Source organism: Eptatretus burgeri, chromosome 1 (assembly GCF_056783735.1).
Source record: "Eptatretus burgeri isolate ZD-2024b chromosome 1, Ebu_testis_v1, whole genome shotgun sequence".
Taxonomy (NCBI): domain Eukaryota; kingdom Metazoa; phylum Chordata; class Myxini; order Myxiniformes; family Myxinidae; genus Eptatretus; species Eptatretus burgeri.
In genome coordinates, this window is record NC_140961.1 from 13,403,010 (window position 1) to 13,418,148 (window position 15,139).

General features: G+C 44.6%; 1 protein-coding gene across 4 annotated transcripts in view; it reads left to right on the plus strand.

Moving 5' to 3' along the window:
• NHP2 (NHP2 ribonucleoprotein) overlaps positions 1-15,139 on the plus strand; it is a 49,131-nt gene continuing 33,992 nt past the window's right edge. The window contains exons 1-2 of one of the 4 annotated variants that reach the window (XM_085872422.1): positions 1-272; positions 12,820-12,889. In XM_085872422.1, the coding sequence (XP_085728548.1) occupies positions 86-272; positions 12,820-12,889 (257 nt within the window). In that variant the 5' untranslated portion in view covers positions 1-85. Of the gene's footprint in view, positions 273-7,850; positions 8,377-12,819; positions 12,890-15,139 lie in introns of those variants that run through there. The other 3 variants (XM_085872404.1, XM_085872414.1, XM_085872394.1) reach the window with 3 other exon arrangements.

Sequence of the window (15,139 nt, forward strand, 5' to 3'; positions counted from 1 at the left end):
GGTTCGCACAGGCAATCACAGAGGTCGATACTCGTGCGAAGGCCCCCGGTTCGTCCGAAGCACGTGCGTTGTTCAGTCGAGCGATATGACGAAGGTGAAAAAAGAGAAGAAAGAGAAAAAAGAGAAGGAGGAAGACGCAGACGAGGAGCCGTGTGCTGATGGGAATTTGAACAAAAGGACATTTGAGGAAATGGTGGTGAATGTGAGTATCATCGCGAGCCCGTTGGCAACGGCGAAACTCACCAAACGCCTTTACAAGATCAGCAGGAAAGGTGAGAGAGAGACGGCTCGTTGGCACCTCGCCTTTCATCCAGTCTCATGTGACGGACAGAACGACATGTCGGACAAACATGGAACGGGAAATGGGATTCGAGTCAAATTATCGCTTTGAACAAAACATGTCTCCAATATATACCCGCTGTGTCTATATATATATATATATATATATATATATATATATATACACAGTATATATGATTGCCATACAGTATATATGATTGCAATACAGTATATATACAGTATATATTGCAATACAGTGTATATATATACAGTATATATGATTGCAATACAGTATATATACAGTACATATATATACACAGTACATATGATTACCTTACAGAAAAGATACAGTATTGTTGCGAATTCGCGCCCGCCGGCGTGCGAACGGTCACGTGACTCGAATCTCGGCACGTCGCCCACCGGACGGACAATTCAGTCGTGACCCTCTCGGACCAACGCCGGGAGCTAGTCACGGGTGGGGGTTTAACCTCACCACGATCGTGCCAATTGCCCACCCGCCCAGGATAGAGTCGCTCGCCAAATTCGATCCACCTAAGTACCTGCGCGAATGGTCGACCGGGCGATCGCACCTCGCCGCAGGTCGACTCCGGACACGGGCAGCTTGGGCGGCCCGTTCCGTGCTATCGGGATAACCGAGCGGTGTTATCGCCGACCTGGACGGTTCAGATTAATTACCGGGCGTATTAAGCCCACTACGAACCCTTTACGTGAAAGTGGATGGAGGGTCAATAAAGAAAAGACGAAGCGAAACGGGAAAACAGTTCACACAATGCACATTTATTACGCGACACACGGAAAGCACACATATACAGCCAAACAGTCAAAATGCACATATAGCAGTTAAAACAAAAGAAACAATGACGCAGAGTTACTACCGACTGCCCACACACACGGCAACACTTATACAGTTCTACTTTGCAGACGCCGCCAACACACATTTACTCAAAAGCAAAGGAAAGAAGCCACCCTCATAGACAAGGGGGCAGACAGGCCTGGAGGCCAATATGTGCGCGTGACCTGGAGGAGCGGCCAGGTCCGTGAGACCGGGGGGGGGGGGGGGTCCTACCCGCGTCCTCGTGATGCGTTGGCGGACGAGCCGCAGATGTGGCCGCGTGGCTGTGCCCCGACTCCGTGCTCCTTGGCGGGTTTCATTGGCACAACATTTGGAGTGGGGTGGGAACGGGGCCCCCTTTTTGCACTATCTCAGCGTGGGGGAAAGGGGGGAATTGTTGATGCCCTGGGGGAGGAGAATGGCTGGCTGGCTTGGGTCCCGCGACGAGCGATCTCACACCGCGACCTCGTCGCCGACCGCCATCCTTCTCACCTCGGACCCGAGCTCCTTTGCCTCTTCCCGCAACTCTACTCAGCCGATTGCAAAACCCAACTCGATCCGACACCGATGACTCGACTCGCTCTGCCCTGCCGACACACTGCTACTGCCACACTCTGCTACTGCCACACACTGCTACTGCCACACTCTGCTACTGCCACACTCTGCCACGATTCGCCTTGCGCTCGCCGTTTTATAGGCCGGCAGGAGAAAACAATGTGCAAATATCCGGATCAGGATGACCTCGGGGGCGGAGCCATGCTCGCCAATTGGATGGAGGAAAAGTGGGCGTGAACCTCCCCTGATCCTAGAATTTGCATATATCGATTTCACACAGACGCGCCTGGAGGCGGGGCCAAGCCGCTCCGCGCTTGCTAATTGGACGGATCAGAAGTGGGCGTGTAGCATTCTTGATCCAAATTCTCCCTCCGGAAAGGCCGCTATTTGCCTCGCGGCTCGGTGCGTATCGCTGAACGAGCCCAAGACAGCCCGACGCTTAGTGTTCACAGGTGGTGTGGGAATGGCCGTAGAAGGAGAGAGGTGAGGGTGGTGGAGGGTTTATCGGTGGTGGTTTGATGGTTATGGTGCTGTTTGGGAATGACGGTGATGCGATGTTTGTGGGATTGAGTTGTGAAGGTAAAGGTCGTGGCTGTTGGCGTTGTTGTTGTTGTCTGAGGGTTGGAGTGTGGTTGTAGTTGGTGACGATGGCTGGTGTGGTGGTTAAGGTGGTTGTTGTGTGATGGCGGTTGAGACGTGGTTGGTTCAAAATAAAGATAGAACAGAAAAACGGCTATCTCAAAGCGTCGCAGCCCGAATGAATCACATAAATTCCCTCGAGACAACGGATTTGGGGCTAACTACACATGTACTTAGAGATATCTCACCTACGGGCCCTTCATGGTGTAATGCGAATTTCCACAGCCGTAACAGTATATATAATTGCCATACAGTACATATGATTGCCATACAGTGTAACCTTGATGAACCGCCACCCTCGCCTTCTGCCTGGAAATCAGGGTTTCCCAATTTCCATAAAGCATTTTTCAATTACGATCTGCCACCGCCATCCGCCAACGTTTTCCCAGTACATCAGTACAGTAATCCCCCGCTATATCGCGGTTCACCTATCGCTCCCCCGCTTCATCGTGGTTTTTCCCTTGGGACCTAACTAATTTTTTCTGCGAATTCCCCCGGTATATCGCAGTAATATATAAAATATAAATTATTTAAGCAATAAATTACAACGCGTGGCGCTCGACCAGTCACACAACGCAGGAGATAAAGTTTCGCTTGTGAACTTCGAATATTTTCTACGTTTTTTTTCTTCAAGCCCAACGAATATTCACTCGATCAAAATCAAACCCAATAGTGTTTATACACCGCCCAGCGTTTTAATGTTCACTCGATGTAAATTAAATCCAATCGTATTTATACACTGCCCAGCGTTTAGTATTCACTCGATATAAATCAAACCCAATGGTGTTTACACACCGCCCAGCGTTTAATATTCACTCGATATAAATCACACCCAATGGTGTTTACACACCGCCTAGCGTTTAATAATCACTCGATATAAATCAAACCCAATGGTGTTTATACACCGCCCAGCGTTTAATATTCACTCGATATAAATCAAACCCAATGGTGTTTACACACCGCCCAGCGTTTAATATTCACTCGATATAAATCACACCCAATGGTGTTTATACACCGCCCAGCGTTTAATATTCACTCGATATAAATCAAACCCAATGGTGTTTATACACCGCCCAGCGTTTAATATTCACTCGATATAAATCAAACCCAATGGTGTTTACACACCGCCCAGCGTTTAATAATCACTCGATATAAATCAAACCCAATGGTGTTTATACACCGCCCAGCGTTTAATATTCACTCGATATAAATCAAACCCAATGGTGTTTACACACCGCCCAGCGTTTAATATTCACTCGATATAAATCACACCCAATGGTGTTTACACACCGCCTAGCGTTTAATAATCACTCGATATAAATCAAACCCAATGGTGTTTATACACCGCCCAGCGTTTAACATTCGCAATATAGACATCAAACCCAATGGTGTTTACACACCGCCCAGCGTTTAATATTCACTCGGTATAAATCAAACCCAATCGTGTTTATACACTGCCCAGCGTTTAATCATGCAATATAAATCAAACCCAATTGTGTTTATACACTGCCCAGCGTTTAATATTCACTCGATGTAAATTAAACCCAATCGTGTTTATACACCGCCCAGCGTTTAATATTCACTCTGTATAAATCAAACCCAATCGTGTTTATACACCGCACAGCATTTAATAATCACTCGATATAAATCAAACCCAATGGTGTTTACACACCGCCCAGCGTTTTAATGTTCACTCGATATAAATCAAACCCAATCGTGTTTATACACCGCACAGCGTTTAATAATCACTCGATATAAATCAAACCCAATCGTGTTTATACACCGCCCAGCGTTTAATGTTCACTCGATATAAATCAAACCCAATCGTGTTTATACACCGCACAGCGTTTAATAATCACTCGATATAAATCAAACCTAATCGTGTTTACACACCGCCCAGCGTTTAATGTTCACTCGATATAAATCAAACCCAATCGTGTTAATACACCGCACAGCGTTTAACATTCGCAATATAGAAAGCAAACCCAATCGTGTTTGTAAAAAAAAAAAGAAAAAATCGGCATTTTTAGGCATTTTTGGCAGGCATTTTTTTTAGGCATTTTTTGCATTTTAGGCATTTTTTTAGGCATCCATTCATCGCGGATTTTCACTTCTCGCAGGGGGGTTTGGAACGTAACCCCCGCGATAAATGGGGATGACTGTATATGATTGCCTATATTGAGCTGGAGGTACGTACATTCCCCTCCAAGTTGCTTAGCTTGGGTTTGAATCCCGACCCAGGTATAAACTGTCATCCCCGTGTGTGTGCCGTCCCTCCGCCGGGATTAGTTGGCGGATATTAAACACCCCACTGTGTCCTTCACGGAGAGAAGGCGAGCTATCGCCGGCATCATGAACAAATTACAATCATATGCCCTGACTCCTGCTGGGAAGGCAATGGCAACTCCTCCTCCCCCCCCCCCCCCTGCCCAGCATAATCCTTGCCAATAAACGATTTCGGCAGCATTGACGTTCTAAGACTGAGTATGGTATATCAAAATTAGAATTAGAAATATATATATATATATATATATATATATATATATATATATATATATATATATATATATATATATATATATATATATATATATATTGTTGTGGTCCCACCGGGCGTAGTGGCGTGCGCCTGTAATCCGGCTACTCGGAGGCTTGGGTTGGAGGATCGCTTGAGGACGGGTGCTCTGTGATGGGCCACACTATGAGAGGGTGTAGGGCAGCCCGGAATCGTGGCGAAACCCAATCCTTATCCCTGTGTCGTAAGAGGCGACCAGGGTTGCGTCAGGAAGGGCATCCGGCGTAAAACCTGTGCCAAATCAGTTTGCGGATCATAATGGATGATCCGCTGTGGCGACCCCTAACGGGAGCAGCCGAAGGGAGAACAACAACATATTGTTGTGGTCCCGGGGTTCGGTGGCGAGGAACGACCGCGAGACGGAGCAATAGGGCCGTCTCCCACCGAACACCCGGAATTAAAAGGTCGTCACCCTGGATAACTCCGGAGTCGACAGGTCACTTAAAGGACTGTGGTCGCCAATATTTCGATGGTGTGAGGTAAGGTCCATTTGTCTATTCCAATTTACCCAAGTACTCGCGCCGTCGAGCTCCTGGGGAAACCGCACCCTCGGCCGACTCTGTCCGAACCGAGTCGCATGTACCGACTCAGGTCCGGCGGAACCGGGCGGGAATTACCAGAGCCGCACCAGACCAAATGAACACTCGCGGCACAGACGGCCTCCCTAATTCTCAATAAGCACCGTGCAAAGCCAATGAAAGAAACGACAGGCAACGAACTGGAACATTTAACAGATATTCATTTATAATTGGGAGGGAGACACAGAGCAGAGTTATCCGAATAAAAGAAATGCAATTTACAATGAACACAGGCACTTAACAGTCTCTACTTGTAGGACGGGTGCCACACACACACACACACACACACACACACACACACACACACACACACACACACACACACACACACACACACACACACACACACACACACACACACACACACACACACACACACACACACACACACACACACACACACACACACACACACACACACACCCAAAAGAAATGGGGCTGGTTGGCCTTTATTTGATCATTTAGCTTGGGAGGGAAGGCGAGCTGAGGGTAAGAGTTCGCTCGGGCACCTTTCCACCTCGTGCGGTCTGGTCGAGATGGGCTGGTTCGGGGGGACTCGAACCCACACCTTCGTCGCCGCACCAAGCATCAGGGACCGGGAATGACACAACGAACACCAACCAGCAAGAGAACGGACCAGATGAGACGAGCACTTGCGGGCAAGACGAGAACGCCAGCAGGTAAAGCGAGATCACCAGCAGGCAAAGCAAGACGATCCCAGCAGGCAAAACGAGGGCAAACAAGGTGACGAGGTTTCTTCCTTTTTGCCAGCTGGATCACCCCCACTATTTTTCATTCCTCACGTGAGATGGGAGGGGTCCGTCCTGAGGTAACTCGCTTGCTCATTGGACGGGGGCGTGTCGGGGGGGGGGGGTCGAGGCGTCTCGGTGGCCCACCCCCCCCCCCCGAAGAGGCTCTGTAGTTTCAATTTTTGCATATGTACTGCCGAAGTGAGTACTGGTATTCTGGCTTCCCATTGGCTGGAGGAAACGCTCCATGCCCTTCTTCGGAACGGAGCCTTGATCTGAGGCGATGGAGGTTCCGCCCACGCCTTCAGCCAAAAACACGTGGGCAATGGAGTCGATGGTGCGAAGAAGTGAAGGGAATTGATGTATAAAACTAACTAGAAAATAACTCGCAGCGCACACATGAAATTCCTGTAAGACACAGGGGATGGATTCTAACTATATACATATACTTAATGAAATAGCTAAACTTTGGGACTGCTGACTGTGTGCAAGAGGCTTCCAAATCTGTAACAATACAAATATGTGTATATGTGTGTGTGTGTGTATATATGTGTGTGTATATATATATGTATATATATATATATATATATATATATATATATATATATATATATATATATACACACTAGTAGTAATGCCCGGCGTTGCTCGGGCTAGCAATATAGCCTGGTGTTGCCCGGGCTTTCTTGCAAATTTCCTGAATAGCTGTTAGGTGTTAGGGAAGCTAACCCTAACACTAACCCTAACCCTAACAGATTGGCGTAGCGGAGGTAAACAGCGCCCGGGGCAAAGTGAAAATTTGCATCCCCCGTAGGCCTTAAACTTGAGTGGATTTGAATGGAAAATCCCATAAGGGATATCGATTTATCGATATTTTTTTTTTATTTTTTTAATTTTTTTTTTTCGAATATCGGAAGTGTTATGGAAAAAATTATAGCCAATGACCTGAGTTGGACCAAAAGCCATAATCGTACCGAATTTGAATGGAATCTGTTGGAGTTTGAAAATGCATCAAAACAAATTTTGAGGGGCCTCTTAAGGAAGACGATAATATCATTAGTATATGTGCCAAATCTTGTTTCATTTCATGCAGTAACAAAAATCTGATGGTGGAACAAAGAAAGGGGCGTGCCGAAATATTAATAAACATGTGTGTGTGTATATATATATATATATATATATATATAGCCTGGTGTGTTGGCGCAGTGGTTAGGGCAGCGGCTTGGGATCCAAAAGGTCCTGAGTTCAAGCCCCGTTGGGCCACTGAATTAATACACCAGGGGGTTGACTCAGCCTGTCATCCTTCTGAGGTCGGCGAAATGAGTACCAGTATACTGGGCCGGTGTATACCCCGGTTAAAATAGGTGTACCATATCCCTGTGTCGTAAGAGGTGACCAGGGTTGCGTCAGGAAGGGCATCCGGCGTAAAACATGTGCCAAATCACTATGCGGATCGGATGATCCGCTGTGGCGACCCCTAACGGGAGCAGCCGAAAGGAGAAGAAGAAGAAGAAGATATATATATATATATATATATATATATATATATATATATATATATATATATATATATATATATATATATATATATATATATATATATATATATATATATATTCATTCCAATCACAAATTAATACTATTCCATTAATATTGTTACGGTTCTCGGAACCGTATACATACAACACACAGTTGTCCCGAGTCAGTTATTTCAATAATATACATGTAGTTAGGTCCCGACCTTTTGTCTCGTGGGAAGATGAGGGACTGTGTTGCGATGGGCTGTAGTTAGGATTAATAAATGATTTTTTTCCCCTTTTATTTGAACCACGGTACCTTCCTTCATCTCGCTTGCTACCCTTGTTTCGTTGGCCACAGCGTGACGAGCGCCTACCCAGAGACTGGTTTTCTGAGGCAGAATCCCGAGGATGGTTACAGTAGCTGCACCGCCATCTACCTTCCCAAACCCGGACACGGCGGTGTGTCTGGCCGAAACCCCGCCGAGAAAGGCGGACCACATGAAGGCCCCGCTCTTCTCCCTTTCGAGCTCCTTCACGGACACTATATCCACACGTGCATCTGTGGACCAACTACACAACCTTTGTCGGGTGCCGCACCACGGAGCATCCCTTTCCCCAGAACGCTCAGGTACCCTACACTGTGGCCTCAACTCCCTCCCACCCTGTCTGCAGAAGACCTTTTTCTTTTCATTGGGTTTATTTTGTCTGAGTGTGTGGTGCCTGTCCGTTTGATAAGCCTATATAAGACCTTTATTGTTTTAATTGTTGCGTTTATCAGTCTCGCGTTAAGTCTGCTCTGTCCGCTTTTGTAAGTTGCTTGTAAATTGTCACACCATACCTCTCTCATCTTTCCCCTGCGTAACACACCAATAAACCTTTTTCCTGTGCCACATGCTTTTCCCCGCTTATTGTAAATAAATAATTGTAGAAATGTTCCCAGCTCGTCTTTGTCTTTTCCTGCATTGGTCCAGCATGGTTAACCTCCGCCATCGAAGATCAGAGGTTACTGTTTTCACCCCTTTCTGTTTGTTACTTATGAAATCTTTAGATTTCGTAAGTATATTGATGACTTCCGTCCTCTCTTTGTGTTTGTTTTTTGTAGGCACGATAACTCGAGAACGGAAGAAGCTACCAATGTCAAATTAGATCATGTGATTCAGGAGGGTGATGGCGAGCGCTGATTAGATTTTGGTCAAAATCGGTCAATGGTCAAGGTCACCGTGAGGTCAAACATAATTCCGTAAATTCATATGGAGAAATGGAGTATTTTTGCTTCGGTCGACGTTACGAGTTAGTTTTAACTTCGATTTTAATTTTGTCTTTGGTTTTTGCGATCGCTTAGGACGTTAACACTCGGTTGTCAAAATTCTAGTAAAAATCGGATGTTTTGGAGACGTTTTAAGATTGTAGAAAAAATATTTCACTCGCCGCGTCAAGACTCGTTATGTGGTGCAGCGCGCTCGAGCAGAGGTGTCGTTGATCACGTAAAGGTTTTCCGTGTGCACGCTGACGGTGTTTTCGATAAAGATGGTGTTTAAAAGTCATTTTTTTTATCCCAATAAAGGTTATAGTCGCATGCCTGACTCGCTAAGCTGTCGGATTATGTAAAGATTGTTGGTGGATGGCCGAATATTACGGTTTTGTGACTTTGATAAAATAATATAAGATAATTGCGTGGAGAAATGGAGATTTTTGCTTCGGTCGACGTTACGATTTTTGATGGTTTGGTACAGAATCATCGTAGAAACTTCTGGTTTGCGTCGCTACCTTCTCCAGAGACAGCTTTTATTAGACAAGGTCAGAGGTCAAGTTGACGATTTTGTAAGTACCAGTCTATGACTGCTTGTTTGTTTGTTTGTTTGTTTGTTTGTAGGCACGATAACTCGAACGGAAGAAGCTACCAATGTCAAATTACACCACGTGATTCAGGAGGGTGATGACTCGTGCTGATTAGATTTTGGTCAAAATCGGTCAAAGGTCAAGGTCACAGTGCGGTCAAACATAATTCCGTCAATTCACGTGGAGAAATGGAGCATTTTTGCTTCGCTCGACGTTACGAGTTCGTTTTAACTTCGATTTTAATTTTGTCTTCGGTTTTTGCGATCGCTTTGGACGCTTAAAACTCGGTTGTTGAAATTCTGGTAAAAATCGAATGTTTTGGAGACGTTTTAAGATTGTATAAAAAATATTTCACTCAACGCATCACGGGTCGCCCCATGATGCAGTGCGCTCGAGCAGACGCGTCGTTGAGTCACGTTAAGGTGTAATTGCATGGAGAAATGGAGATTTTTGCTTCGGTCGACGTTACGATTTTTGATGGTTTGATACAGAATCATCGTAGAAACTTCTGGTTTGCTTCGCTACCTTCTCAAGAGACAGCTTTTATTAGACGAGGTCAGAGGTCAAGTTGACGATTTCGTCATTACCAGTCTATGACTGCTTGTTTGTTTGCTTGTGAACAGTATTACGGAAAAACTCCTCTGGATTTCGACGAAACTTGGTTGGGGGGAGGGGGGTGGGGGGGTTAGGTATGGTCCAAGGATCATGTCATTAAATTTTGGACTTGGTCCCCCCCCAAAAAATTTAGAGAAAAAAAAATTTTTTTTTTTTGCATTTCTACATGTTTTAAGTGATTTCCACCCCCCCCCGAAAAGATATTGTTCGAGAAAAAGAATTTTTTTTTGCATTTTTACATGTTTTAAGTGATTTCCAACCCCCCTCCCAAAAAAAAATTGTTAACGAAAAATAATTTTTGCAACTTTTTTTTTTTTCAACAAAATTTCGATTTCTTTTTTTGCATTTTGACATGTTTTAAGTGATTTCCAACCCCTCCCCCCCCAAAAAAAATGTTGGTGAAAAGAGCTATAACTCTGTGAGCACTGTTGACGTCATAATTAATGAATAAGATATAAGGTTCACTTGAGTGACCCAGCAGTATTGGTGGCGGAGGTTTTGCACTCTCCCGAGTGCTCCCCCTCGAGTTCGAATATGAGTTTAGCCGGGTCTTTATTCCCAATAATCCGTTCCTTCTTGCCGTTACATCCTGGGTAGTGCCGCTCGACTGCATCCAATCCGGAAAGGTAGTCTGTAGTTGGTAGTGATCCGGTTTGGGCAAGGCGTACCCAGGGCGTGGTTCCCCGTAGTCGAAACCACGTGGTTAATTAACCTCCGCCATCGAAGATCGGAGGTTACTGTTTTCACCCCCTTTCTGTTTGTTTGTTTGTGAACAGTATTACGGAAAAATTCCTCGACGGATTTTGACGAAACTTGGTGGTGGGATTAGGTATGGTCCAAGGATCATGCCATTAGATTTTGGACATGGTCCAAAATCCAATCTGGCTGCTATGGTGGCCATTTTGAAAAAATATTTGAATTTTTTTTTTTTTTGCATTTATACATGTTTTCAATGATTTCCAACCCCCCCCAAAAAAAAAATTGTTAAAGAAAAAATTTTTTTGCAACTTCTTTTTTTCAACAAAATTTCGAATTTTTTTTTTGTATTTCTACATGTTATAAGTGATTTCCAACAAAAAAACATGCCAAAATTATAATTGCGGCTGATTTTGGAACTCCAGGTGGATATACCCACGTAAAATCAATTTCTGTCTAAAGGAATCTAGTAATGACGAATGAATTGAGTATCTAAAAGGGAAAGTTGCAAACTATAACTCTGGGCACTGTTGACGTCAAATTGAATGAATAGGATATCAGGTTCACTTGAGTGACCTAGCAGTATTGGCGGCAGAGGTTTTGCACTCTCCCGAGTGCTCCCCCTCTAGTTAGGTAACTTGTTTCTAGACAGGAGGACCCTACGCCACGCGGTTGAGGTATTGGCGTCCACGGTCGGTTAAGCGACCCGCCGCGTGACAGACTTATCCGTGACCGACTGCCTACAATTCCAGGGAGTCTGGTGGGAATCGATGTAGTTTCCCCCACCTAGTGGTCTTCTCCTCCAGACCCCGGCCCGCAACAATATAACAAAATACAATGCTACAAACACTCGTGAAGTAAACGAAGAGAAATGCCATTCTGACATTACATCCGGATTGGGAGCAGCTTCTTACAGATGAAAACTCAGTCATTGTATCGAGGTATTTATGAAACCTCTCACCCACCTTCGGACATGCGTTGGGACTCCAAAACGTTCCACAAGGTTTGGTGGGGCTAGCCCCAAAACTGAGAGATCGGGTTTGAAGTAATAGCTGTCTTGTACGTACAGGGCAATGCATTAAGGATCAAACCCTTTCAACCTGACCTCCAAAGCCAGTCGCCGACTGGGCATCCTCCGTCGTGCAAAGTCAATCTGTGGCACATCTGAGCTGCTGACCACATACAAAGCTCTCATCTGCAGTCTGATGGAGTACTGCTCTCCCCTCTGGGCTGGTGCTCCTGCCTCTCACCTTTATCGGCTTCACACTGTGGAAACCAAGGCTTTTCGGATCATTGGTATCTCCCGCGATGAAGCTGAGTCTTTGGGCGTCTTACTCTCTCACAGGAGACATGTCAGTGGTCTTTCTGTCTTCTACCATCTCCTCTCTGGCCTTGCCCCTCCGCCCCCCCGCCCCCCCCCGCTCTGTCTGTGCTCTGTTCCCCCTCTATTTCCTCTGGGTGCTCATGGTCTGCCAAAAAACCCCTTCTGGTGAAACTACCAAAATCAAGAATCACTGCTCACCTTCACACTTTCATTCCTCTGTTTTCACATCTGGAACAAACTCCCACACTCTGTTCAATCCCACTCCGCCCTCCAGGTCCTCGAAACAGCTGTTCACTACCACCTGATGTCTTCCCCCATCGGGGGTTGCTGTGGATGGGCACTGGGTGATGAGTGATAACCTAAATGCTGTAATGCTTTTTTAAAACCAAAACACTGACATGGACAGCTGGCTTAATCCACCCATACCGCTATTCCTCACAGTAAGACATTACTCACATGTGAAATGCCACCACTTAATTTCTGTATTGAGCCTGGGAACGGAGCGGATGCCACCTATTTGTTGTATTTGTGACGTCGCACAATAATGAGGACATGCAAACAAGTGCACCTCTTCCAATCAAACTTTGTGCTTTACAGCATCGAAGCAGAAGATGCTCAGAAGGGGTGTGAAGGAGGTTCAGAAATATCTCAACAAGGGTGAGAGCGGGTACGTAATGAGCTTATTAAGGTATTTTACACCATTTTGTCTTGCCCTCTGTTGTTCTGCTTCACCGATTGATTTACCAACGTCTGATTCGTTTTTACATTTGATGACCTGTCACGTGCAAATATTTCTAAATGAGTGCTTCTTGTGAATAAGGTTCATATTATTGTTGAATTTGGAAACCATTGAAAGGTTGAAGTTGTTCTTTTAAAAATGTACCCATGCTTTCATGCAATCTTTTTTTATTTTTGGACATTGTCGAAGCTTATGGAAGAGCAGAAAGGAAGGGAACAAAACTGAAAGGGGGAAACGCCAACAACAGAGTCGAATTTAGCGTGAGATCAAGGGGAGGGGGAGGCCTCATGGGGGTGAACAAGCTGAATGAAACATAGCGGGAAGGGTAAAGGTGGGAATGAAACAGAAGAAAAAACCAACTGACAACTCGTGAAGAGAAAGGGGGGGGGGGGGTGGAATCAGGATAACCTGGAAAAATGGAGTGCTTGGAAATGGGGTAATTTAGGGTAGAATATATCATGAGTAGGGATGAGGGATGATCTCAGGTAGTGGCGAACAGCTGTTTTGAAGCCCAGAAGGGAAGAAGACTGAACAGATTGGGGAAGTTGGTTCCGCAGGCAAGAGAACAGAGGAAAAAATATGAGTGGAAGAGGGAGAAAATAAGTGGAGGTGAGCATTGAGCCGGGATTTTGGGGGAGTTTAACAAGAAGAGGGTGACTGACAGACTTTGTGCACCTAGCAAAAACCTGGAACAGGCAGAGCCAAGAGAGGGCAGGTGGTGCAAGACCAAAAAGGAGGCAGTAGAATAAAGAGGCCACCAACCTTTCCAAGATGTGAGAGAGGTGTGTGTGTGTGTGTGTGTGTGTGTGTGTGTGCGTGTGTGTGTGTGTGTGTGTGTGTGTGTGTGTGTGTGTGTGTGTGTGTGTGTGTGTGTGTGTGTGTGTGTGTGTGTGTGTGTGTGTGTGTGTGTGTGTGTGTGTGTGTGTGAAATCCACTATACTGTTTCTTGTATATTTATATGCTTCTTTGATTCTAATATATTTGTGGTGACTATATTCCATACTTTGTAAATAATGCAACTAAACAAAATATAGGGTAAAGCAGGGCAGCCCTGGGGACTAACTCTTCTCAGAAGATTTGTGTTCCTCGACAAGGTAATGCTGTTGTTAACTCATATCCTGACTGTAGGAGGAGGCCATTCTGGGTTAGCCAATGGGCAGCACTTATCCGAATGCAAAGTGTGTAAATGTTTGATTTGCAATTGCAAAACTTGTCCTATATTTACCACAAACAATACAATTAATTGTAAAGTAATGGCTTGATCTTACAAATTAAAAGAAACCAAACAAAATAAGTGGAGACAACTTTTCTTCATTAAAGAATTAAGAACTGCTTATAGAAGAACTGCTTTATTGTCCATGGAAACTTATAATACCTTATTAATTAAGAACATTAAAGAATTAAGTTACCCATATGTATTAAATGAAAGAATTAATGAATACATGCATACAACATAATGGCCAAAACATAATTGCCTCTGTTTTTTAACACCTTACCACGAGACGCTCCAGACACAGAGTACATAATTATGGATGTAAATGTCCAGTTACAGGCACACCACAACAACTTGTAAATGAGTGGTTAGATCTTAACAAATCAAATATCTGTAGATGACTTGACAGCAGTAGAATTAAGCTCAATACTTGAAGAAAACAACTGAAAGAGGTTTGGCAAATCGTTAACATTAATGGAAGAGGATGATTAAGAGGACCTCCTAATCCAACACATTGAAGCGATTCTGGACATGATTGACCATACAACATGTAAAGAGAACACTAAAGAAATCAATCGTAGAAAGGACAATGACGTCATTAAAATTATGTTTGATAACAAAAGGGTGGAAATGATCAATATGGAGAAAATACTCCAACAGAAGGCGGTTTGGAGTAAACTTCCAGAAACAATACAACAGGGAGAGTCACCAAGGGTTTTGTACACTTAACGAAATGCAATTGGGGGGGAAAATCTTCAACGACAAGGAAACTGTGAAATCTAAAGACGTAGAGGAATGGTTGAGTAACACTCATCATTGTAATTGTGAACATTCCATATTTAAAGATCCACATCATAAACATGTTATCACAGGTGATCTCAGAATAGTGAAAGATAGAAAATTACGTGCATTACTTAAGGCCCAGTCACACCTTGACGTTTTAGCCAGCGATGGCAACGTATTAA